This window comes from Narcine bancroftii, chromosome 5 (genome assembly GCF_036971445.1).
Source record: "Narcine bancroftii isolate sNarBan1 chromosome 5, sNarBan1.hap1, whole genome shotgun sequence".
In the NCBI taxonomy this organism is placed as follows: Eukaryota; Metazoa; Chordata; class Chondrichthyes; order Torpediniformes; family Narcinidae; genus Narcine; species Narcine bancroftii.
Genome location: NC_091473.1, coordinates 120,145,754 through 120,172,223, shown reverse-complemented (window position 1 = coordinate 120,172,223; position 26,470 = coordinate 120,145,754). Strand labels below are relative to the sequence as shown.

Here is a 26,470-nt window from a genome sequence, read left to right as displayed (position 1 = left end):
GAATATGGGGAAGCAATATCCCTCTTCAGCCACTGCAATATAGCACTGAGATGTATTACATCTTTAACTCATCTCCATAAACTTACTGTGCCAATAGAAACACTGCTAAGCCCTACAAATGGCAATGGGACAAATGATTAGATAACCTAAAAAAAAAATGACTATAATAATGGTGAAAACTCTCCTCTTCATGAAGATGGTGGCGCTGCTGGAGCCGCTGCAGCAGCAACGTTGCCACTGGCGCGGACCCGCAGGAAGCGACCATGGGTTTGAACGGCCCGGTGAGGGAGCCAACAGTGGTTTTAGTTGAAATCCCGCGACTGTGAGTCTGCACCCAGGAAGGTGGCACTTATTAAATGGCAACAGCCACGAGGCACTTCAGACTCAAGGGAAGTGGAGGACTGGAGCAGGGCACCAGAGGACGGGAAGATCATGCACTATCTGAGAGGGAGAAGTGGAGGAGACAACCCGCGAGGATGGTGACCACGATGGCGAACCAATGAGGGGGCTCTATGGCTGAGGGACCAGTGCATGCGGCAGATTGCTGACGACTTGAGGTGAGGAATCTGTGAGATGCTGGAGATCATGTTGGGCTGCGGACTACTGGAAACTGGCTCAAACTGTCTGGAGGGGTACCAGGTATTGGAACCAGGATGCAAGGAGGTGCCGAGGGCACTGGAGGGTCCCGTGTTGGAAGTTCAGATCTGGAGCTCGGGTTGCCAATTTAGACTGGAGTCTATGTGCCTGCAGGGCCTGTGGAAGCACTGGAGGCAAATTTATGGTTATTTTGTGACTCTGGGGGGGGACGACTCTCTTTTGCTTCTCTCTTTCTGACTGTAAGCCTGCGAGAGGCGCTTAAGCAATTCTGGCCGGTGGTGAATTTGTCTGCCTTGCAGCAGGCAAAAAGAAATTTGATGTAATATGACACTATTTTATTACCAATGACAATAAATTGAATCTTAAATCTTGAAATGGACGATAATTTTTTTTACATTTTTTCTAGAGGCCAGACTGAGCAAAAGACAACATATCCATCAGTGCAGCACCTCCTCCCAAATGCATTGCAGAGTCAGTTAAGATGCTGCACTCTGGTTTCTGGAATGGAACTTGAAGCCACAACTTAGTTGCGTGTGCCAACACCATGATATTTTGACAACTTGAAAGACAAACAGGGCCTTGCGACTCTTTTCAATGCATAATGCTACATACTGCTTCGACCATTAGAGGAAGAGCAATGGGGGAAATGGTCCAAAATGATCACAGCTGCCTCAGTGATCTTTTAGTAGAAGAATGTATGGTCACAATAACTTAAAGTTGTTATAATTGAAAAGTGAGATCCATTTTCAACTGACCAATTTGCATCTTCCTTCATTTGGGAAGTTTGCAATATATTTCCACTAATTCAAGGTACATAAATGGTCAAACCTGTTCCATTGCATATGCTGAATTGAATACACTACTACTTGTGGATGAATCCACTGAACTTCCTGAAGGTGTACCCATTACAGGCATCTTTATAGTCAATATCTGTTCATCTGCAAACCCCAGCTGGTGAAGCAACTTCTGATCTTTGTTCATGGTGAGCTATAAGAAAAAATATTTTCATCACTTAGTAAATGAGAAATATCAAAATTGAAAAACTGAGGTTCTTGTGACCTGAAATGAAAAGGAAGAAAATATTTTGCTACACAAAAGACAACAATCTTGCAGTGGTTAAAGTACTGCTGTAAAGCTAATTTCTTATCTCAGACATCGCTTATTGCAAGTTCGTAATGTAGATTTCAGACCAATTTGCCAAAAAAAGCAATTTTCTCTTTCAACAGCTTGAACTAATATTCCAACATAATTGTGCACAAACAGATTTTCATACATACAAATCTGCAATTATCGTTTTCAACTGTTAAGCAATTAGTCATTAAAATTGAAGAAAATTGAAGAAGCGATCAGAGTTTGACTCGCTATTCAAACAACCCGTATCAGTGATTTTTAAAACAAACTTGAAGGAGTCAGATCAGAATTTGTAATACATTTGAAAATATAAGAGAGCATTGCAATGGATACTTAAATTTAATGCCGACAAATATTCATAGGAAGGAAAATAATATCAAGATAGCCAAAGAAAATCTGAGAAAACTTTCAGGATATTAATTTCCAATGACCAGAACCACTCGAGACAGAGCAACAATTGACAAGATTAAAAAGGCTAAACTTCAAACCTAAAGCCTCAGAAACTTACACAGAGGTCAAACCGTTAACTGGTAACTCTGATATCTTATAGTAGTGGTTGCTAAGGTACATAAAAGATCATTAATAATAGAATCAAGAAAAATCAAAAAGCACTTGAGGCTCCTTCTCAGACCACGAGAACATTTGAGAAACTTCTTTCTCTTGTCCAATTTACATAATTGTTTATTAAATCAGTAATATTTGTCCTCGTCAAAAAGTGTAAAAGTAAGAGTCCTTAAATGTCCCTAATATGAGTTTGTTGTTGAGGAGTCTGATGGTGGAGGGGTAGCAGCTGTTCCTGAACCTGGTGGTGCGAGTCTTGTGGCACCTGTAACACTTCGCAAAGTTGAATATAAAAGCAACAATAAAGATACAGAGCCAACGTTTCAGTCCTGAGCCTGATTTTCACTTGCTTCGCTGGTGAACAATTTTGGGTTCTACTTTCTTGCATAAAATATTTTGTACTGGTCATCAAGTTAATAATGGTGTGTACTAGATGACAGACAGCTTATTACAACCAATATACCCCTAAATTCAGTTTCCCTGTGACCACACAAAGGGAAATACTGACATTATTTCTTTGTTTCCACACCCAAGAATTCTACATCCAAAACTATTAAGGGAGCACATGGACTACTGAAATTCAAAGCACCACCTTCCCAGGCAATAAATGTTACTTAGATTGCATGACAAGAACAAAAAACAATATACAAGAGTTGAAAACATCAAAAAGTATTGTGGATGCACACAGGTTGCCTAGTATTCAGATACCAGATCTTCATCATCATGTCGGGTTTCTTTTACAAGATGAATTAATGGAGCAAAAATGAAGCATTTCCTGCTGGGATGACAAGATTTTCTTAAAAAATCCATTTCTACTACAAATCGGAGGGAAAAAAAATCTTAAACCAGGTAGACATCTTTGGCTACCGTTTTTATTTACTCACCAAGCTATCACTGGCAAATATTTGTAAGTTATCCAATGGACAATTGATATGTGCTGCCATCTTCCACCTGACACTCCCAACAGTTTCATTGCTGTGAGCCTGAAAAATAGACCAAGTATCAGTATTAGTTGGGCAGTGGTTACTTGTTTACATCATATCATAGTCTGCATATATAACTTTGTGAACTCCTTGTTTGGGATAAATTGTGCCCTAAAATTAGTGACAAAAGTTCAATTTCAGACAGAAATTATCCAAATCTTTCAGATGTTTAGAATCTGAGTGGTATTTCTATGGATTGGATAATTTCAAGCTATGGAATCATTCAATGTTTCATTCAGAAAGATTTGAATGTTTCACCCAATCATAGAAATAATCTATTTTGATCAACCTTTACTGCCACTGTGGCTACGGAAATCGACACTGATGAAACATTAAAGTCACTATTAAATTTAATGATACGATAACCTGGAGGCGAAAATAACAGGGCAAGCCACTAAGACAGCTATTCTCCCACTTTTAACATAAGGTGACAATTCAATTGTACAGCAAAACTGAAATATGCAAAAACATTAAAATTAAAAATATCATACAATTTCAAAAAATACTTCAGAATTACAAGGAATTGGTGGAATTTTGTTCAGATTTTTATGAAAATGAGCATATACCTTGCAATATTACTTCTTGATTATTAAAGTTAAGAAGTTAAACACACAAACAGCTATTTCAAATAAAAATTAACAAATCTAATTCGTACAATTAGTTCCCCTTTAAATGTACATATTACTATTCAACTCGAGGTCATAAGAGTCAAACAGCATAGAAACAGGCCATAGGCCTAACTTGGACACGCCAAATAAACTACCCTCCTGATTTGGTTCCAGTTGGCTACATTCTGATCAGACCCATCCAAGCTCCTTCCATGTATATACCTATCTGATGGCATATAAGACCCACGGGCATACAAGACCCCACCCCATTTCAGCAGGGAATATTAAGACATTTTTTTGTGTATTTCTTCTTTGGCTTGGCTTCACGGACGAAGATATTTACAGGTAGGCATTTAATGTTATTGAAATATATAGCTACAGCATAGTAAAAAAAAAACTTGGAGAAAACATGCAACTAGGACAACAGGAATTTTTTTTAATTTACGGAAATAAAGCAGGTTAGCTATAGCAGAAAACATTTTCTAAAAACAAACTCCCTTTGTCAGTCCTACACTGGTCCCGCTGTCTGCTCTATCCTGGTTGCCCGCTGTCGGTCTCTGTGCTGGTCCCACTGCCCCCTCTCTCCTGGCGGCCTGCTGTTAGTCCCCGCGCTGGTCTCACTGCTCCGTTCTCCCCCCACGATAGATGGTGGTAATCACAGCCACCATTATCACCTTAATTTCAACTTCACAAAAAGATCAGGGGATATTTTTGATCCTTTCTTTGGGGAAAAAAAAAAGTGAGTCTTATATGCCATCAAATACAGTAGTTATCCAGATGTTTCTAAAAAGTTGGTTAACGTACTTCCTCCATCACTTTCTCTGGATGCTCATTCCATGGATCCAGTACCTTATGAATGAAGAAATGTCTCCTCACATCATTTCTAAATCTGTTACACCTTATCATTTTGCCATCTTGTCAAATTTTAGGAAACAGACTGTTACTTTTCATCTTTGCTGCTCATAATTTTCTGGAACTCAATAAAATCCCCTCTTAACTTCCTGCGCACGAAGGAAATAGGCCTAGTTTTCTCTAGTCTCTCATGATAACTCAACTTTCCTAATCTTGGCAACACTTTTGTAAATCTTTTCTGTACCTATTCCAACCTTATAATATCCTTCTTCTGGCAGCCCGCCGTCACAGTGATTGAGCTGGTGCTCCGGGCGCTGAGTGCAACCAAAGGCCAGCAGGCCGTGCAGTGGCAGTGGCCCCAACAAGCGAACTGGTGGGTGAACGGTAAGGGCAGCTTAAAGGCCAACGACCCCAAAATGGCGCTGGCCTTGCTGCGCAGCCAACAAACAGGGAGAGCACGCAGAGAAAAAAGGCATTGTTATGCAGGAAAGTACCTGCACACGAGAAACCTGCTTTTGTTATGCATGTTGTGACGTCAGCCAAAGGGGGCCATGGAGGGAACAATGCAAGTATAAAAGTCGGGCCTGAGTCCTAATAAAATTCAGAAATTAACCTGACTACACTACTTCTTCCGAGTAGCACGCGGCTACAATTGGTGACCCCAATGGTTTAGACAGCATTTAAACCCAGCGATAAGCGAACAGGCAGCAGTCCCACTGCCAGACACGTCCACAACCTCATGTGTCAGGGCCCTCATCTCGTCCTGATTGGCAAGTTTCAGGTTAGCATCCCAGTTCACCTCCAGTCTGTGGTCTGACCTCACCAGTCTGTAGGGTGCCCAGCTGGATCACACAAAAGCTTACCACCCACAATCCAATGGGTTGGTGGAGCGCTTCCACAGATACCTCAAAACTGCGCTCATGACCAGACTCCAAGGACCCAACTGGGTAGAAGAGCATCCATAGAGCACCCAAAGAGGACCTCAACACCTCTTTGGCCAAACTTGTCGACAGAACTCCACAGTAGGATGACTCTCCAGCGTTCTTCAGCAGGCTAAGGGAAAGAGTTGGCAACGTGGCCCTAATTCCTCCTTCCAGCATGGACACACGAGGACCAACATACCAAAAGACCTGCAGGACCGTGAGTATGCATTCATTCGCAGGGGTCCACATCGTCCACTGCTTTCGAAGCCATACGAGGATCCGTTCTAGGTCATCCATAACAACGGGGCCACGTTTGAGCTGGAGGTCAGAGGCAAGATGGAGGTCTTTACCACAGACAGGCTGAAGCCAGCATACCTGGACCCGGTCGAGACATCAGTACCACGCTGAAGAGACAGGCCACTACAGGCCACTAAAGGCTGGAAGTCTTTGCCTCTGGGCATCAAGGACAATATTGCCAGTTCTGTCTGGGGGGGGGGGGTCATGTGGCGGCCCTCTGACGCAGCGTTTGAGCTGGTGTTCTGGACAGCAAGCACAACCAAAGGCCAGCAGCCCACGCAGCTGCACTGGCCCCAACAAGTGAACTGGTGGGTGAGCGGCAAAGGCAACTTAAAGGCCAATGACCCCAAAATGATGCTGGCCTTGCTGCGCAGCCAACAGACAGGGACAGCACCCGGGGAAGAAGGGGACTGTTATGCAGAAAAGTGCCTTTGCGCGGGAAACCCGCTTTTGTTCTGCATGATGTGACGTCAGCAGAGGGGGGGGCCATGGCGGGAACAGTGCAAGTAAAAAAGTTGGGCCTGAGCCCTAATAAAACTCAGAGCCTAGCCTGACTAGCCTAGCCTGACTACACTACTTGTGTGTAGCTTCTTTCAAGTGGCGTACAACTACATCCTATAGCCAAATGACCAAAACCACACACAATATTTCAAATGTGGCTTCACCAATGTCTTATACAGTTTCAACATAACATCCCAACACTTGCATTCAATGCCCTGACTGATAAAGGCAAGCATCCAAAACATTCTCTTTACTAATTCGTCAACCTGCACTGCCATCTATCAGAGCTATCTATGTACCTGCACCCCTAGGTCACTTGGATCCATCATTCTCTTTTGGGAACCACTACAAACAATAGGTTCCACACTGGTTCAATTTACCCAAATGCATCTCACATTTCTCAGAGTTGAACTGCATGTGCCATTCCTTAGCACAGTTTCCCGCTTGTTAATCTTCCTGCCAAAATATTTATTTCCCTCTGGTTCAGGTATAACCCATTACTCTAGAGTAATGGCACTTCTGTTCCAGAAGCAATTCCAATTGTTTATAAATCTGAAACATTCCTTCCTGCACCAACTACTCAGCCAGTGTCTAACGCTCACTGGCACATGGCACGAGTAATAATCCAGAGATTACAACCTTTTAACTACTTTTTAAACTTGTGACCTAACTCTTCATTTGTTTTGCAGGATCTCATTCCATTTCGTACCTACATCGTTGATACCAATGTGTACCAAGGCCCCCCCCTCCCTGACCTTGCTCCCTTGCCTCACGCCCCCACCCTTCATTGAATAGGATAAAGTGAAATTCTTCCATTTATTAGCACTTGGGCATGATGCCCTCACATATTCCAAATTTATCTGCCAGATGCATGCTGGGAATATACCAGTTCGTTGCCGGCATCATGGGGGGTGGGGCATTTGTGGACCATGCCCCACCCCCCCACCCCACCCACCTGCAGGCCAAGCCTTTGGTGCAAAACTTCGCATGGGCGAAGGGCAGGGCACAGCACCGTGCAGCTGCCCATGGAATTCCCTGGAGCTCCCCCTGGTTCCTCATTCCCAGCCAGTGGCTGCTCTTTGTGATGCGGATCTCCATCTCCACATTGATGAAACTACTGTGATCTTCTTACCATGCAGTTCCACTCCCACCGTTGCCAGTCAGGGTGTTGGAGAACAGCGCATGCTCCTTAAGCCATTTCAGAGTCGCGACTGCACTTGGCTTCTTCAGCAGAGATAAGGTGCATTCTCACCATGGGGCCTCAGGGTATTTCTGGCAGCCATGAAACTGGCCCCTGCACTGTTTGGTGTTCTGTGATGTTCACTTTAGTCATTTTTCAAAAGGCCAAGCACCCTAGGTTTCCTGAGTCTGCTTTGGCATTTTGGAGCCTTGATTGATGGGTGGATCCAGGACTAATGCTAGCCCATATTGACAAGTGGTTACATTGGTGTACCAGTGGTTGTGGTGGGCCTTCTTACTTTCCAGGCCCCTAGGCTTCAGCCTGATCAGCCGGGACTGGCAAGGAACTGCAGGCCTCAAAAGCAGAATCAAGTGTTCAGAGGCAGCTTTCTGCAATTTCAATTAAAGAATTTAACAATGGGTATTTGCTTCCCCTCAAAGGACAACTTGAATGAGTTATAAAGATGGAATGAGTGGGGATTTAAAAAAAAAATCTGCAGAAAAATACAAGAATGATTCCTGGATTAAAAGTAAAGGGAGGAAAGAGAACCGATTTAGCATATGGATTTTTCCAAAGGATTTTGAAGCATTTTGGTTTAGGAACACAAATGCAAAAAAAACACAACAAAACTAACCTCGATAGTAAATGACTCTTTTGTGGATTCACAAATGACCGAGATAGTAACAGGATGTCCATGGAAAGAAGCTCCATGAGGTAGTATAGTCCGTGGAACAGAATATAGATCCTGCATAAAAGTTCACATATAAAAGGAAATTTAACTTCAAAATCAGTAGCAACAAGTGAACACATTGAGCTGAAATATGCTGTGTTCAGCAATTCTCACACTGCATCAGATGTCAGAGTATATTTCAGTGTGATAGCAGGAGGTTAATATTTCTATAGTACAGATGCCTCAACCCAACCATACATCTTTTTGATCCAATTTATCAATATTTTATTTGATACATGAGTTGCTTATGTACAAAACAAATTAAATTTTGATTAAAAATGCTTTTCTTACCATAAGGAACATCGTTTCCTTTGGGCTCTCAACTTCTTCCTCCCATGGCACCTCACCTTTATCTTGCACATCTAAGTTTTTGACCTCATCCTTTTGTCCTTCAACCATGCTGTGATCGATCCACAGATCCCAGCTCTGGCCAAGCTCCACCTTCCCAGCTAATTAGCCCAGTCTCAACCACTTAGTTCCTCCTCTAAACAGCAGTATCGCAGACATCCCTTCAGCTCAGTTCAATTTTGCCCTCGCCAACTAATACTACTTCATTGCATTTTCATGATTCTCCTACAGAAGGCAAGAAGGTGCCAAGTAAAACAACATCCTGGAATGAAAGTTTATTGAACTGATACCATGATGTATATATCCATTTGCTTACCTCTATTGTGATCACATATCTTTCAGCAAGCAACAAAAGCCGTTCAATTATGACGAGTTTACTGGACCTACAATGAAGAGTTAAACAATGTAACTGATACCAATATTTTGCCAGGCTTGTTCAAAAACAAGGAATGAACATCAAAATTCTGCAAAAACTATACAAATAATAGTTCAAAATGATAGGGCATGAACACCTTGCTCAAGTTGTTCCTCCACCAAAGATTAAACACTTGTTGAGCAGCCAGCATACAGAATTAATACATTTCCTGCTAGTTAATGCAACTTTTAATTGGATGTGAAAACTGATCATCGAGTAAATGATGCAACGTTCTTCACTTACGGAATACTCGTGTTAGCATTTCAAAGTCAATATTCCTCTAAAGAACCTTAAGGCATATAACCTAGCTTCATTCCTGCTAAGTTTGGATGCTGAACTTGTTGTCTACTTAAATTAATGCTACTCAATCCATTCTGCTACATTAAAAAAGATTATAAACATTCAGCAACTCAAGAGGGAGAAATGGAGTTAAATTTTTGACGATGACCCTTTTTCATCAGATCGTATCCTCTCTGCCACCCGGAGTATTTTGTTTTTAGCATTTTACTGTAGATGTCCGTTTTTCCAAAACTAATCTATCTCAAATCAGAAATATTCATCTGCTCAACCTTTCTTCTATCTCTGCATCACTCATTGACCGGGTTAAACCTTGAAACAAGATTCTACAAGTGTCCTTAAATTTAGGGGACCACAGTTCATCTTTCCAGTTCCTTCACGGTTTTCCTGCAGGATGGAATAGCACGAACTTTCTTCTTTTGTTTTCAGAATAATCTATAATGACTTCTATACCTGCCACTGCACTGTTTGTCAGTGAGCCCTCTTGTATTTTATCGAGAAATGATACCTCAGAAACATCAGAAAGCGTACCTTCCACTTTTGAGATTGACAACTACTGCTTTTTTGCAACCTTTTTTCTTGTCATCACTTCTGCTTCTCATGACCTGCCAACTTGTAGCCAATATTGGAATGTCATAAATTTTCTTTAAGCTTTGGAAAAACAAAAACAACTATTTACAGTCTCCACTGCAGACTCTTTTTCTTGCTGAATGCATCCATGCCTTCCCTTGGCAACTCTAACCTGGCGGATAACTCCACACTACTGTCCAGATAAAATTAATTTCTGAAAGCTCCGGATTTTCAATATGGTTCATCAGCAGAAATTCAGTTTACCCTTCGCAGGATGCATCTCAAGTCAGTCCAACAGACACTACCAACACTAAGCAATTTACGGGAGAAATGCACCAAAATACATCCAAAAGACAACATCAGTGTATGCAATTGCAGAGGCAGTACAGTTAAACCATCTGCTCGTTTATACCCATTTAAAGTCTACTTTCTATTAAGACAATTTAGGAACTAAATCTGCCAGGGAAGTTGGAATAAAATTTTAAGTCTGAAACCTTGGTTCCGCATTTTCATGTTAAAAGAACTACTGGCATTCACCAACATAAACAGGATCTAAAGGAGGACAAAGAAAACAGCCTTACCTGGACGGTGATTGAACTGAAGTAGCAACAGTGGGCATGGCTGTAGCTGTAAGCATTTTAGTCGCTCTTGTAACAGCATGGGTCAAAGTAGGACCTCCTAAAGCTGAACTAGCAACCTGCAAAGGTGATAAATGGAGCAAAATGTCATAAAATGACCTAAGGAATGGAGAAGAAAAAAAACCACATTTAATCTCCTTACTTACTTCCAAACGTTTGTAACAATCTGCTATGAATTTCTTATGAAGGGAAACGGAGTCCTGAAAGAGAAATGAAATCACAGTCTTTGACTTTATCAGATACAATACAGTTTTTGCAACATATTAATTTGGGAAGTTTATACAAGATTTACATCGCAGAGAAAATTAACTGCATCAAAGTGGACTACTATTTTGCACATCTCTTGCAGTTCAGATGAAGGGCGCCTCCAAATTTTCTCTTTCCACACATGCTGTCTGATATGTAGAATGATTCCAGGAATTTTCTGATCTATGAATATTTTACAACCCAACTTGAACATAAAAGCTACTTTCTTCATTATTAGGTAGTAATGTCCAAAAACAGAACTGTGATAATTTTATATTATGTTGGTCAATTTTATAAAGCTGTTGGTGTTCATTTACATATCTGCATGGTTTTGTATTAGCTTTGATATACTTACAAAGTCGCACAAAAATTATTTGAAGATGACATGCTGCAGCAGTCATGGCAGCGCTGCCACTGGAGTGCACTGGAAGTAGCAGAGTCAAGTCTTCCCGTGCTCCTCCATGGGGTCCTACTGCCTGGTTGTTGCACCTGACAGCCCTGCACAGATTTAAACCGCTTGCAGAACAGGACTAGCAGCATTTTCATTGCAGAGAACCTACCGAGGTCAATCCCCAAGATGACAGTGCCCATGCTTGGCACCCCAGACCACAAGGGGGAGCAACTCACTGGGGCAGAATACCAGGATGGGAAGACACCATCTCAGCCTCCACTCACCAAAAAGGAGAAGCCTGGAAGACCCTAAGGTTAAAAGACCATAGTAGCAGATTATGGTCTGGTAGCTGAAAACCTCATACCAGGCTTCTAGGAACCAGGTATGGGGACCACGAATCGTGAGGGTGCTGATGGTGAGCAGGATTCCTAAAGGGCCTTAGGCCCTGACACTTCGGAATCATATAGAACGTAAAGAAGCAAGGGTGAAAACTTGGATGCCTGGAGCTCGGGTTCACTTCTGAAAGAGACAAAAGACTATGCAGGTGTTTATGAGAAGGTAAGAGGTAGTGGCATCAGAGGTGGTGACTGGAACAGACACTTGATGTCTTTCAAGGGACACTCATTTGCTTCTCTTCTCTTTTTGATTGGGGCGCCTCATTGCTCACTTATTCAGGGAAATAACAGGAAACAAATTTCATGTATTCTGTAGATGGCAATAAAGGAATCTTGAACCATGAGAAATACCAAACCAGTAATGGCAATGAAAGGGATTAAGCTTTCATACTACATGAGATCCACAATGGAATATATGTTTTTTGGTTCTCCCATTACACACAAGGTTTTAAGTTCACCTTTTTTTTGAAGAAACTCAGACTAAGGACAATACACAACTCAGACAAAAATGAAAATTAAAAGCCAGAGGAAAATCTAATAAAACCAAAAAGAAAAACTGCCTGCAAATGATGAACTTCGGTGACTGTTAAAGGTCATACATAAATATAGGCCACTTAGCACCACCAGGTCAATGCAAACATTTTGACATGCAATTCATGGAATTAACCCATTTCGGACATTTTACTTTTGTAGTGTACCTTTTTCAAACGTGGATTCAAGCTAATGTAGCTGTAATTAATGATCAGCTGAATTGCCTCGTGGGCAATTTCTTCATCTGGTGATTCCATGGCAATTCTCCAGATGAAATCCATTCCTGATAGCTCTAACTTTTCAACATGCTGGCCAACAAGAAACAATAATGTTCAACAGTTAATTTCCTTGGCTTGAGCAGTTCTGCTTTGATATTTCTTATTATATGTTCCTTTAATTATTCAATAGCTTTTAATAAAATTTTAATATAATTATGCAGTTGGATCAGTAGGTTCAAGTTCCGATAGAATCACAAGAATTCCTAAATTATATACAATAGCCTAAATGTCAGGTTGCAGATGAAATGACAAAAACAAAGTTAAGAAAACCAAGAAGATGATTGTGGAACAAGACTCAGTCCTTATCGAGGACTCAGTAGTGGAAAGGGTCAAGAACTTCAAATTCCTGGGTGTCAACATCTCCGAGGATCTGTCCTGGAGCCTCCATGTTGATGTAATCATAAAGAAGGCTCACTAGTGGTTATGAGGCGTTTAAGGAGATTAGGTATGTCACTCAAGACTCTCGAAAAAGTCTACAGGTGTACTGTGGAGAGCATTCCGGCAGGTTGCATCACTGCCTGGTATAGAGGTGCCAAATCTCTGGACAAGAAAAAACTCCAGAGGGTGGTTAACTTGGCCTTCAACATCACAGGCATCCATCAAGGGCATCTACATGAGGCATTGTCTTAAAAGAGCAGCCTCTATCCTCAAAGACCCCCACCACCCAGGCCATGTCGTCTTCACTCTGCTACCATTGGGAAAAAGGTACAGGAGCCTAAAGACGAGCACTCAGCACCACAAGGATAGTTTCTTCCCCGCTGCCATCAGATTCTTGAATAATCAATGAACCAAAGACACTGCCTTACTTTTCGTGCACTCTTATTTTATGGGTTTTTTTAATATTTATTGTCGTAGGATGGTTTATAATATGAATGTTTGCTCTATGAGGGCTGCTGCAAAACATTGAATGTTGTGACTTGTTCGCGACAATAAATTCTGATTCTGATATAAATGTTTAGGGAAGCATTGCACTGCAGTCAAAGTCGACATCAAATAATTTCCCCAAAGTATCACAAGGAACTATCAGTGCAGACAATTACAAAGTAATAACAAAGCAGTACTATCATCTACAGTGGCCATTCTCAATGGGGACCATATGGCCCCCCTCCCCCACCCCGGGGGTAACAGCACATTTCAGGGGGCCAGGGAAAGGGGCCCATAAACTGAGCAGTATCCTAAGGAACCAAAAAAGGTTGAGAAAAGTTAATCTACAGAACATATTTGAATCTGATAAAATTGTTAGAAAAGGATGCAGGATATTCTGGACGGGGAGTATCAGAAGCAAAAACATGCTTTTTAAAAAGAAAGAAGATCAATGAATTACTGAAGTGCAAAGTAAGTTGCTCAAGTGGAAAGGATCACCCTCAGGATGTTAGGTATTCAATTCCCGGTTAGCCCATCAACAATTACCACAAAGCCACCTAGCCAAGAATACGGAGGAATAACTGCAGCATGCATCTGGACCATCATGCCGAGTTTCTATAGTAGAATAGGATCTCCTGAATAACACACAGTAGCCTGATTACCATAGTCCACGCAAAAGGTCATTGATACAAAATGTTAGTTCACTGCTGACTAACATTTCCTGTTTCTGAATCATGTATTTAACTCCAGTACATTTCGTAGTTCCCATCATACATGATGATAGCAGCTGACAGGCACTCAGCATGTTGGGCAAAGTTGCAGACATGTTGGAGGTTCCAGAGTTAGCTGATGATCTTAGTTGAAATGAATGCTGCAGATTTTTTTTGTTTTGCATGCAGTTTGACAAAGGTGAGAAAGATTGGGAGATGTGTTAGACATGGCTCATCATAAAGATTATCCAGCTGAAGCTACTACCAGTGAACTCTGCCTCCAGGCAACTGCTGGAGCTCTCCCACTACCTTATCAACTGCTATGTCTGCATCATAATGAATAGCCCCCTATCGTACCATTGTCACAGATATAACACAGTAATGCAACGTTAAGTAAACTATTGTCATTTAAGGCCAAACTTTGTGGTCTGCATCATAGGAGGTTATTAGAAGCAGCAGAATCATTTCTCCAGTTATCCATTGGAATTCTCAAGGCCTTCCAGGTGATATACAGATCAGAATGTGGCACAAATGGGTACGTGAGCAAGAGTTTCAAGATTCCAGAGGGAAACATGCAGAAGACACACAAAAGCAGCCAATTTCTGACACTAGACAGAGTCATGGGAATAATATGCAATATAAGACCTATGCAGTATATGCTTACAAGGAACAATGTCTGAGTGCTTCCACTTCTTTACAATTCCAGTTCTTGAGTGCTCCAAAGAGGAATTGCAGGAAAGGATACCAGTCAGAGAACGTCAGCTTGTTAGGTTACTGCCTAACAACTAGAAATATCAGACGTGTGTTTCAAGTTGCAGAGAGAAGATGTGCAGAACAGTGAGAAAAGGATGGGGTGGCATTGAAAATTACAAATCAGAGAAATGTGGTTGTTGGAGAGAATGGACCAGGGAAGAGTAGAAGCATCTGGTGCTAGGATCCTTTTGGGGAAGGTAATCATTACAGAGGAAATCTTTTGAATGGTTTGGAAGGCAAAGACCAGGGGAATCCTATACTTGCTCTGAGAGGACAGGATGAGCACAGACCTGCGTGAAATAGAGATGTCAGGTTGAGAGCAGTGCCAATTAGGAGAGGGAAAGTCTTGGTTAATTCAATGCAAAGGTTCAGAAAATCTCATCATCAGATCAGATACAACAGACAGAGAAACTGGTATAATGGCATCAGTCCTTAAAGACAGGAATTGAGGTATAGTTGAGATCATTGTTTTCTCGACAGAGCAACCAGAGTTTTTAATGGATACTTTTTGCTAACTCGCTTCCTGGATAGAGGTAGAGATTCACTTCATCACTCAACTTTATTGCAAATAGTTTGAGGCAAATTTAGATATTCACGGACATTTCCAGGACAAGTTTAAACTGAAGCAAAAAGAAAACACATCTTACCAATTGAGCACCTTGTTTTTTCAATCGATGATCACAAAGATTTACAATCTCAAAAAAAGTTTTGAAGAGATTAAAACCTACAAATAGAAAGCCGTTGTAGTTGGTTACTAGTTTCAGAACAAGATTAGTTTGGTTAAGATTCTGTGGAGAGCAAAGGCAATGAAATTTTTAAAAAATTGATCCTCAGTTTCAATCAACCATTAAAGTAATACTTAAAACTAAGTCTAAAATTTGCATCTTTGATTGCTGAAATCTTTAAATGACTGAAAGAAATAGCAACATTCTGAATTTTCTGAGCAAATATACAAAAACCTATGATCTGAAGACAAACAGCAACTGAAAAAGCAGAAATTAAGAGAAAAAGAAGGGAATTTGGACAACATTATACAATTAAAGGAACAGATTTAACTAAACAAGAGCATGTTTCAGGACCTAAGGTTAAAGAGATGCAAAGGTGTAATGATTTGGGAGGGTACGTGATCAATCTGAGCCAAGATACTTACTTTAGACAACTTTAGAAAGAAATGGATGTTACTTGCACTTAGTCCCATGAATATTTAAAATAGGATTAAAAAGTAAAAAAAAACAACTATTTATAAATTTATGGCTCTGATCTGCATAAATGCCAGGTTTTAGCCATGTAAAAGTTCAAAGCTCAAGTTTCCTGAGCAACATCTCCATTGATTGCTGCACCTGGGAAAATAAATAACTCTTCATGGAATCCTGTGGAGGAGCATAACTTATGAATTTTTCCCAGCATCTGGTCTGAGGGAAAGTGCTTGTTGCACCAACCCCTATTCATTTCAATGGAAAGAAGCTGATGCAAGGAGGTGGGTAGGCCAACTCCAATGCAATGTTTCAGGTGATTGAATTAACCTTTTATATGTTCTTATTTAAATTAAAAAATATACATTTTAAAAAGAATAGTATTAAAGCTATTTACAAAGATTCAATACCTTTGGGAACAAATAAACTTGGGGTGGGATTTAACTTGTTTTTTTTTAATTAAGGCGATTCTGCATCACTTACACGTGGAAATGGCTTGCACTATACTGAGCCTCACAATTATCGGAGAGTCAGATTCCTGGACAAGGAATGGGTCCAAGGCTCCAAGGACAGGTGACAGGTGAGTACAAGGCTAGCAGAGGATTCAGACCATTGTTTCCACTGTCTGGAAACTATAATACCTTGAGTAAACTTTGCAGCTGCCCATTATTCAGAAGTACAGGGAGTAGGTTAAACATAGAAAACTGCAAACTGCCTAAAATTGCCCCAAACTGCATATATCAATGAAGGTTCAAAGTTGCAGCATTAACTGCCAAACACTTCGAAGTGCCATGGATCTAAAAAGCACAAGATATTTGTTTTTCATGTAAATACATACCATTCATAGTGATTTCATAGGGTTCCAGTTTGAGGATTTTCTCCTTAAAAAGCTGCTGTTGAACATCACTCTCCAAGTCTCCATGTCCTTTAGTAAACCATTCAAAGCACAACTAGGGAAAATATTGGTTATCAAGAAAAAATGCTGAATTGCAAATTTTGTGTGATTTCCTTGAAAAATATATAACTTTACAACTTAATCATATGGAATAACAAAGCAAAATCGTCTGCTAAAGCAATATTGATCTTTTTAAATCCTTGTTATTGATCATGCATTACAATAATTCCCAAACATAGAGCGATTTATTTATTTTTTAGCATGTTGATATCGCTCCAACCCCAATTACCCATGATGGAAAAGTGTGGATCAAGAAGATGGCAGAGAATTTAGCCTCAAAAATAATGGAGAGTGCAACTTGGTGGGAATTATGCAGGTGGTGGCAATCCCATTCGCCTGCTGTGCTTGTCATTCTGCGTGATAGAGGCTGATGGAGTAACTGCAGTACATTTTGTTGATTATAAGGCACTGCAGGTACAATTTCAGTGAACCAACAGTGGAGGGAATGAATGTAGGTGGTGGTGGTATCAAGCTTCTTGGGTGCTGTGGGAACTGCACTCATCCAGGCAAGTGGAGAGTACTCCATCTCATTTCTAACTTTACATTGCAGATGGTGGAAAGGCTTTGGGAAGCCACAAGGCAAGTCACTGGCTGCAGGTTACCCGCCCTCTGACCTGCTCTTGCAATCGAGTTTCTCGTCAAAAGCCACACCTGGAGATGTTGATAATGGAGTTGCAAAAGGAGGGGTCTTGTTATGGGCAATTCCATTCAATGTTGAGGATTGGAGGATAGACCTTCTCTTGTTGAAGGTTATTACTCTAATCTTTTGTGGCACAAATGTTATATGCTATTTATCAGCATGTCTGTCATCTTGATTGAGGTAGATGCAGAAATGGGCTGCTTCACCTGTTGATGAGGTATGATTGAAATTAAATAGTTGGAGTCAGGAGGGTGCAAAAGGTGAGTGCTGAGAGTAGCCATTCTTTCTATTTAGTTAATTATTTTTTTAAAGTCGGGAAAAGGGAGGGAAGACTGCACAGGCGCGTGGCGTCGGCACAGCTGAGAGGGAGGTCTGAAAAGGTAAGGAACTATTACTTTGCTTCTTTTTGAGTTGGATCAGGAGGCTGCAATTTAGTTAAGGGATTAGGGCTATGGTGCAATTGAGATAATAGACAAGAACATATAAAAAAAAGGGACAGCTGTTAAAGTGGCCAGTGATGCAGTGGCTCAGAGGAGAACATTGTGGTTTTGTCAAGTTGTGGCTGAGGGGGAGTTTGCTCCCAGTCAACTAAAAGTGGCAAGTTTCTTAAATTAAGCTAGCTAATTAACTGAGGAATTGGATAATGGAGGCAACAGTTAGGGCAGTCCACTGTTCTAGTTGCAAGACGTGGAAAATCAGGGGCAACATATTTGTTGCTGATGACTACACCTGCAAGAGGTGCATCCAGCTGCAGCTCCTGATAAACTGAGTTAGGGAACTGGAGCTGCAACTGGATGAACTTTGGATCATTTGGGAGGCAGAGATAGAGAGAAGTTTAGGGAGGCAGTCACCCCTAATAGTCAGGAGAGGCAAGGGAAAGAGGCAGAAGGAGCAGAGTACCCCTGTGACTGTTCCCATGAACAATAGGTATACTGTTGGTAGGGACAACCTACCAGGGACAAGTTGAAGAGGTCACGTCTCTGGCACCAAGACTGGACCCTCAGCTCAGAAGGGAAGGAGGGAGGAGAGCAGTAGTGATCGGGGATTTAATAGTTAGGGGGACAGAAAGTTCAAGTATCTCGGATGGACTGATGCCTCCCTGTGGCCAGGGTCTGAGATACCTTGGATTGAGTTCTCCTGATTCTAAGGAGGAAGAATGAGCAGCCAGATGTCATGATCCATATAGGGACCAAAGACATGGGTAGGAACGGTGAGGGAGTCATGCTAGAATTTAGGGAGTTGGGTGCAAAGTTGAAGCACAAGACCTCCAGGGTGGTAATCTCAGGATTGCTACCCATGCCATGTGCTAGCGAGGTTAGAAACAGGAAGATAATGCAGCTAAACATGTGGCTAAAGAGAGAGTGCAGGGGGGAGGGGGGGAGGGTTCACGTTTCTGGATAATTGGGCTTTGTTCCAGGGAAGCTGGGACCTGTTCTGATGGGATGGTTTTCATCTGAACTGGCAGGGGACAAGAATCCTTGCGGGTGGGTTTGCTAGTGCCTCTCGGGGTGGAGTTAAACTATATTTGCAGAGAGAGGGGAACCAGAGTGATCGAGCAGATACTGAGGTGGAGAACGGTAAGGGTCACGCGAGGCCTGCGTGTAAAGACAGAAAGCAGAGGTTTGTAAGTAATAATGATCTCAGATGTATCTATTTCAATGCGGGAAGTATTGTCGGTAAGGCAGATGATCTTAGGGCATGGATTTGACATTAATGTTATTAGTGAGATTTGGTGGCAGGAGGGACAGAGCTGGCAGCTCAATGTTTCAGATGTGATAGAGGGGGAGGGATGAAAGGGGAAGGAGTGGCATTGCTAGTGAGGGAAAATATCACAGCTGTGCTGAGACAGGAAAGCACTGTGGACTTGCCTAGAGGCCATACGGGCAGTGCTAAGGGACAGAAAAGGTGTGAGCACACTAATAGGTTTGTGTTATAGATCCCCCAATAGTCCAAGAGAATTGGAGGCGTAAATCTGTCAGTGGATAGCCAATCACTGTAAGTTGAAGGAAGTTGTGGTACGAGGAGATTTTGAATGGGTCTCCCATACTATAAAAGGTCTGAATGGCTTGGAGTTTGTTAAATATGTACAGAAAAGTATCAATATGAGAGGATGCAATTCTTGATCTCCTATTATAGATGAGCATTTTGGGTCCAGTGACCATAATGTCATTCGTTTCAAGTTACTTATAGATATCTGGTCCTAGAGTTGAAGTTTTAAATTGGAAAAAGGCCAATTTCGTGGAAATGAGAAAGGCTCTCAGAAGTGTAGATTGGAATAAGCTGTTTTCTAGCAAGGATAAGTCCGGCAGATGAAAGACATTCAAGGGTGAGATTTTGAGGGTGCAGAGTTTGCATAGGGAACCTTGGTTTTCAGGAGGTATTGGTGATATGATTAAGAAGAGAGGTGTATAACTGATGTAGCCAACAAGGAGCAAATGAGGTACTTGCAGAGTATATAAAATGTAAGAGAATACTAAAGAAGGAAATCAGGATGGGGAAAAAGAAGGCATGAGGGTGCTTTGGCAGATAATGTGAAGGTAAATCCAAAGGGTTCTACAAGTATATCAAGAGTAAGAGGATAACAAGGAACAAAATTGGTCCTTGAGAGGATCAGAGTGGTCAACTATGTGTGGAGCCTCATGAAATAGGGGAGGTCTTAAACAGCTTTTTTTGCATCAGTATTTACTCAGGAAACTGGCAAGGTGCATACGGACAGAAGGGAAACAAAGTGCAATGAAACATATGGAGATTAAAGAGGAGGCAGTGACTGCTCCCATGCATCGAATAGAGGTAGACAAATCCCCTGGGCCAGATCTGATATTCCTTCTGGTCTTGAGGGAGACAAGGGTTGAAAGTGCAGGGGCCCTGAAGGATATATTCAAAATATACTTAGCCATGGGAGAGGTGCCAGAGGATTGGAGAGTAGCTCATGTTGTCCTACTGTTTAAGAAAGGCTCCAAAAGTAAACCAGGTAACTATAGGCCAGTGAGCCTGATGTTAGTAGAAGGTAAATTATTGGAAGGAGTTCTGAGAGGTGGGATATGTAGATATTTGGACAGCCATGTGCTGATTAAGGACAGTCAGCATAGCTTTGTGTGGTAGACAGTGTTTAACAAATCTTTAGAATTTTTTTGAGCAAGTTTCCAGGAAGGTAGATGAAGGAAAGGCTGTCTACATGGACTTCAGTAAGGCCTTCAAGGTCCCATATGGGATGTTAGTTCAGAAAGTACATATAGAAGGGTTGTAAACTGGATTCAAAATTGGCTCTGTGGGAGAAAAGAGTGGTAGTGAATGATTTCTTCTCAGACTGGAGGCCTGTGACGAGTGGTGTACCTCGGGTATCTGTGTTGGGATTTGTTGGTTATTGTCTATAATCAATAATCTGGATGATAACATGGTAAATTGGATCAGCAAGTTTGATGACAAAGATAGGAGGCATTGTGGACAGTGAGGAAAATTTTAAAAGCTTGCAGAGGAATTTGGACCAACTGGGAGAATGGGCCAGTAAATGGATGGTGGAGTTTAATGAAGACAGGTGTAAGTTGTTGCATTTTAGATGAGCAAATCAAGGAAGGATGTACACTGTAAATGGTAGGGCACTGAGGAGTGCAGAGGAGCAAAAAGACCTGGGGATACAGTCCCTAAATGTAGCGTTGCAGGTGGACAGGGTTGTAAAGAAAGCTTTTGGCACCTTTGGCTTTATAAATCAAAGTATTGAGTACAGGAGTTGGGATGTTCTGTTGAAGTTATTTAAGACATTGGTGAGGACAAGTTTGGAGTATTGTGTGCAGTTCTGGTCGCTGCTACAGGAAGGCGATCAAAAAGATTGAAAGAGTGCAAAGATGATTTACTTGGATGTTGCCAGTTCTTCTGGAGTTGAGTTACAGGGAAGATTTAAACAGGTTATGGCTTTATGCCTTGGAACAAAGAAGAATAAGGGGGAGATTTGAGAGGTTTACAAAATTGAAGTGTATAGACAGTAAATGCAAGTAGGCTCTTTCCACTGAGATTGGGAGAGATAAATACAAGACGACATGGCTTTAGGATGAAAGGTTCAAGGGGAACTTCACTCAGAGTGGTGGGAGTGTGGAATGAGCTGCCATCTGATGTGGTGGGTGTGGACTCTATCTTGAGTTTTAAGAATAAATTGGATAGATAAATGGATGAGAGAGGTCTGGAGGGTTATGGAAAAGGAGCAGGTTATTAGGACTAGCTGAACAATGGTCAGCATAGTCTAGAAGGGCTGAATGGCCTATTTTCTGTGCTGTAGCATTCTATAATTATCAGTAAACATCTACATTAGAATGAAAGCAATTGAAGTGGTTCATCCAAGGACAGTGCCTTGAGGAACTGTTGCTAACCACTGTCAATGTTGTAGACAAAAAGTCATACAGCTACTGCATCCTTGCCAACTATCAGCCCCATTGATACTCATCCCACTTGCCTACATTAATTCCATATTCTTCTGTGCCTTGCTCATTCAAGTACCTGTCCAGGTACCACTAGCATGTCATTACTACTCTAGCCTTCATCACCCCTTTGGCAGCTCATTCCAGATACCAACAGGCGACAGCTATTATGACATGTTACAGCTATTCACAAAATAGAACATTAAACACCACTGTACAACACAGGGTCATTGGCCCTCGATGTTGTCCTGACCAATATAATCCAACCAAATAAAACTAAACCTTTTCCACCACATAACCCTCTATTTTTCTTTTATCCATGTGGCTCTCTAAAAGTCTCTTAAATACCCCAATGTTTCAGCTTCCCCCACCACTCTGTCAAGGCATTTCAGGCACTCACAACTTTGTGTGTATTTTAAAAAAGGTTTGCCCCTGATGTCTCCCCGAAATATGCCTCCCTTCAAATTTGAATATGGAATAAAATTATTCCAAAATATGTGGGGGAGAAAATGTAAAGAAACTTTTTATTGTACAGCTCTCATTGCTCAAGTGACACTGCTTTGCCTTTAAAAAAAAATGGTGATAGGGACCATAGTCTTGAAACACAATTCCCTTGCCACATAAAATGGGGGTTAGCTGTGCCTCAGAACCCTTTTAAATCTCATTCCTTTCACTTTAATCATATGTCTCTTGTTTTGGGCATCCCAAGCATGACACTGGCTATCTATGTTTCACAGAATTTGATATACCTCCTCAAGGTCATATCCAAGCTGCTTTTGTTTCGGGGAAAACTGACCCAGCCATCTCTTTCCATAACTCAAGCCCTTTAATCCAGGCAACAAAAATAATTGATGCATCTTCTCTTGCTTAATCATATGGTATTCTTCCAATAGCCTAAATGCGGCATAACCAATGTTTTGGACAACTCAAATGAAATGACCCAAATTTTGCACTCAGTGCCTTGGCTGATGAAGGCGAATATGCCATGCCTTCACTGCCACCCTGTAAACTTGAGTTGTCACTTTCGGTGAGGAATGTTCTACATGACACATCACGGCCCTGCCATCAATTATGTACGTCTTGCCTTGATTTAACTTCCAAAGTGCATCATTTTGTACTTATCAGAGTTAAATTCCATCTAATATACTCTTGCCTACTTTCCTAACTGATACACATCCTGTTTTAACCTTGAGCATTTTTCATCACTTTCCATTATACCACTAATTTTCATGTCATCTGCAAACTTACTAACAATACCAACAACATTTTCATCCATATTAATTTATATGACAAACAACAATAATCGTACAGGCCGCCAATTTAACAAATCCTCCACTCCCACCCTCTGCCTCGAATCATGAATCCTATTTTATATCCAAATAGTGAGTTCATCCAGGATTTAGACTAGCCTATCATGCAGGATTTCATAAAAGGTCTTGCTAAATTCCATGTAGACAACATCTACCATCAAACCTTGTCAATCCTCTTGGTCATCTCTTCCAAAAAAACAACAAATCAAATTGGTGAAACATGACTTCACACACACACACACACAGGCCATTGATTTCAGCTATACCAGGGCTCCTTGACGTGTCAAAAATTGGCATCATGCAAGGGTCATTCATTCTCATTTCTGTTCTGGGATTCGGCTCTTTGGCCCGCACTTAGATCAAGACTGATGGGCTACGATGCTTATTAATGTAAGTGAAACCCAAACTGTGTATCAGGAAGGTTATTAGAGACTCAACACCAATTGTACTGTTGACAACCTTCCATCTTCTCTCTGACGAATAACTGCCCAGTACTTGGCCAGACTAGATTTTTGACCTTTTCCAGGCAATTTTTCATACTGCAAACTGATTGCCAATCCTGTTATTGTTAACAAATAGCAATGTAGCAATATTTAGGAGTTATGCCAAATCATGAAGATCCATAAATATTACAAAGCCAGACTCGTGTACCTCTCGATCAAGTTCACAAATATCTGCTCCAGACACCAGGCACTCCCAGATCTCCTTGGCTCGATTCCAGCCAATGTAAAGGCTAGCTTCTTGAAGAAAAAATGCAAGGAACCTCAGGTGTGCTTCCAGGTACTGTGGAAGAAATAGAATCAAGGTACTTTTGGACCCAAAGAAATTCTGGGACAGGCTTACTGCCATAAATATTTTTGTGTTCTATGGAAATAAATACCATATATTTCCGCGTACAAGTCAAGTTGTGAAACCAAAAAATCTTTCAAAAAATGCGGTTCGACTTGTATGCCAGATAACTTTAGAGACCTTAAATTCAGCTCAAAATCCAATCTGCGCTGATCGGGCATACAAGTTAACCTTAGAAAAACCAATTCTGCGTACAAGTCGAACCTTGAAAAAAAATCAAAAAACCCTGAATGTGACAGATTTTTCATTGAAATTTTTATTGAAAACAAGACAAGTAGAACCCTTCTCGCTATCATCGTCTGAAGCAAAGATGGTGGCGAGCACATCCATACTCACTGTTTAAACAGATGGGTCCCAGTCTGTATCTGATGAGACAGTTTCAGCTTCGTCATCAGTGGCCCACAAATTATCTTCCATCCCATCAATTGCACAAGAGATACAGTACTTTTAAAATTATTTTATCACAGTCTCTGCTTTAACTTTGGCCCATACCTTGAGCACAAAGTTACACAGCATATCAAGTGATGTAGCACACATTGCACCGCCTTTTGTAAACCACTTTTCTGTACTCAGCATCCATGTATTCTATTCCTTGCACACATGGTCTTTATCTGCTTGCAATATAGATGTCAAACCACCTGGGATAACCGTCATGTAAGTAATCTACTTCATGTTCTCAATTAAGTGGCTAAAAAACACATCTCAGACCAGCAAATTCTGTTCTTTCCGTAAACCGCCTGGCTGCCTGTTCCACACATTCTCTATTCATAGTGTTACACCATTTTAATCTATCCATCCTTTTTCATGAAAATGTACAAAAATACCTGCGGGAAATTTCCTTTTTGGTTTAATTTTGCATTTGAAGATTATCATGGGTCTTGACTCTGTCCCATTGGCCATGCACGATAACACCATTGTAAACCTGGTTCTTTTGTGGCCTGTTCTTCTGGTTTGTACAGTTTTAACACATTTCCATTGCACTGTTCTATTGCATATCATGTCAAAATTCATAGAGGGTTTGTCCATGTTTCTGATATTTGCCAATGCAAACTGGTGAAAACTTACCACTTTATAATCAAGATCTTTAGGTATTTTCTGTACAATTTTTTTTTACTGTAATACCAGATTTTTCCTGTTCATGAAACTATTCCACCAGCCTACTGTAGCCTCAAAATCAGAGGTCTGGGTGCAACTTGGCCCACTGCAGTGCAAATATTCTTATTTTATTTCTGGTGACTATGTAGTGATTTTGCTTCTATTCATGTACCCATTCTGCAACGTGATTTTCCAATTCTGACCAAGGAGTGATTCCTTTTCTCAAAGAACATTGCCTTTTTGCTATGTTTCTTAAAGTCTCTTCTTTCTTCCTCCAAGCTCTTACCAACTTCTCAAGCACATCAAATTTTCTTGCAGCAGCTCAGTTGCTGGTTTTCTTGGCCATTTCTATCACTTTCAGCTTAAAGCTCACTTCATATTTTCGTCGTGTGCAGTGTTATGTTGCTGGGTCCTCCAAGATAGCAATAATCTTCAGCCTATGCCCAGCAGATGTATCCACGCAATATATGGGGGGGGGAGGGGGGGCTCGACTTGTACACACTGGTCAATGGGGGACCTCAGGCAGCCAGAAAATGGGGTCGACTTTTACGCCAGATATACCATAAAACCCTTAAAATAAGGCTGAAAAGGGTTGGGTTGACTTATACATCAAAATATATGGTAATGTAAACTGCTACTGTCAAAATAGAATGATAAAAATGAGCAACATATATTGAAGATTTTTTAAAAAATCATCCATAGTCGATTACTGCTGAGTTAAAACAATAAAGTAACTAATTTTGAAGTAAAATTTCAGATTTTATGAATTTAAGAACACTTACCCAGTTCAAAGCTTTTATGAATATAAACTACAAACTTTTCTCTCCCACATCACCCAATGATCTACCTCATTTTTGATTTGGTTTTCTGATCTAACCTGAAAATAAATTTCAAGCAGCATTGAAATCCACTGTCAGATTTTGCTCAAATTCATGTCAATAGTTGCCAACTGTAAATTAGCTGTCTTATTAGAATCTCTGTTGTTTGTAACCAACTATTGGAATAAATTTTGATTTCCAACCTTGTTCATGATTTTTTTCTTTCAATTTGACTATTGATTCAATGCTTAATGTGTTTATGTCAGTTCAGCTTTATAGATTTTAAAGATATGCATGATATTTTATTTCCATCTAGAAAAATAACTATTATTTGAACTTGACATATGAAGCCCAGGAAAATTAAATAATTTCTGACCATTCTTACTGAATCTTTTCTGAATG

At 40.9% G+C, this 26,470-nt stretch overlaps 1 protein-coding gene across 1 annotated transcript in view; it reads right to left on the bottom strand.

The window, feature by feature from the left end:
* Positions 1-26,470, bottom strand: part of usp24 (ubiquitin specific peptidase 24) — a 214,826-nt gene that overhangs the window by 117,941 nt on the left and 70,415 nt on the right. Inside the window, exons 18-27 of the mRNA XM_069938902.1 lie at positions 23,958-24,089; positions 16,831-16,942; positions 15,447-15,523; positions 12,362-12,502; positions 10,778-10,831; positions 10,575-10,690; positions 9,028-9,094; positions 8,268-8,378; positions 3,174-3,272; positions 1,426-1,584 (exon numbers count right to left, since the gene is read on the bottom strand). Coding sequence (XP_069795003.1) covers positions 1,426-1,584; positions 3,174-3,272; positions 8,268-8,378; positions 9,028-9,094; positions 10,575-10,690; positions 10,778-10,831; positions 12,362-12,502; positions 15,447-15,523; positions 16,831-16,942; positions 23,958-24,089 — 1,068 coding nt within the window. The remainder of the gene's footprint in view (positions 1-1,425; positions 1,585-3,173; positions 3,273-8,267; positions 8,379-9,027; positions 9,095-10,574; positions 10,691-10,777; positions 10,832-12,361; positions 12,503-15,446; positions 15,524-16,830; positions 16,943-23,957; positions 24,090-26,470) is intronic.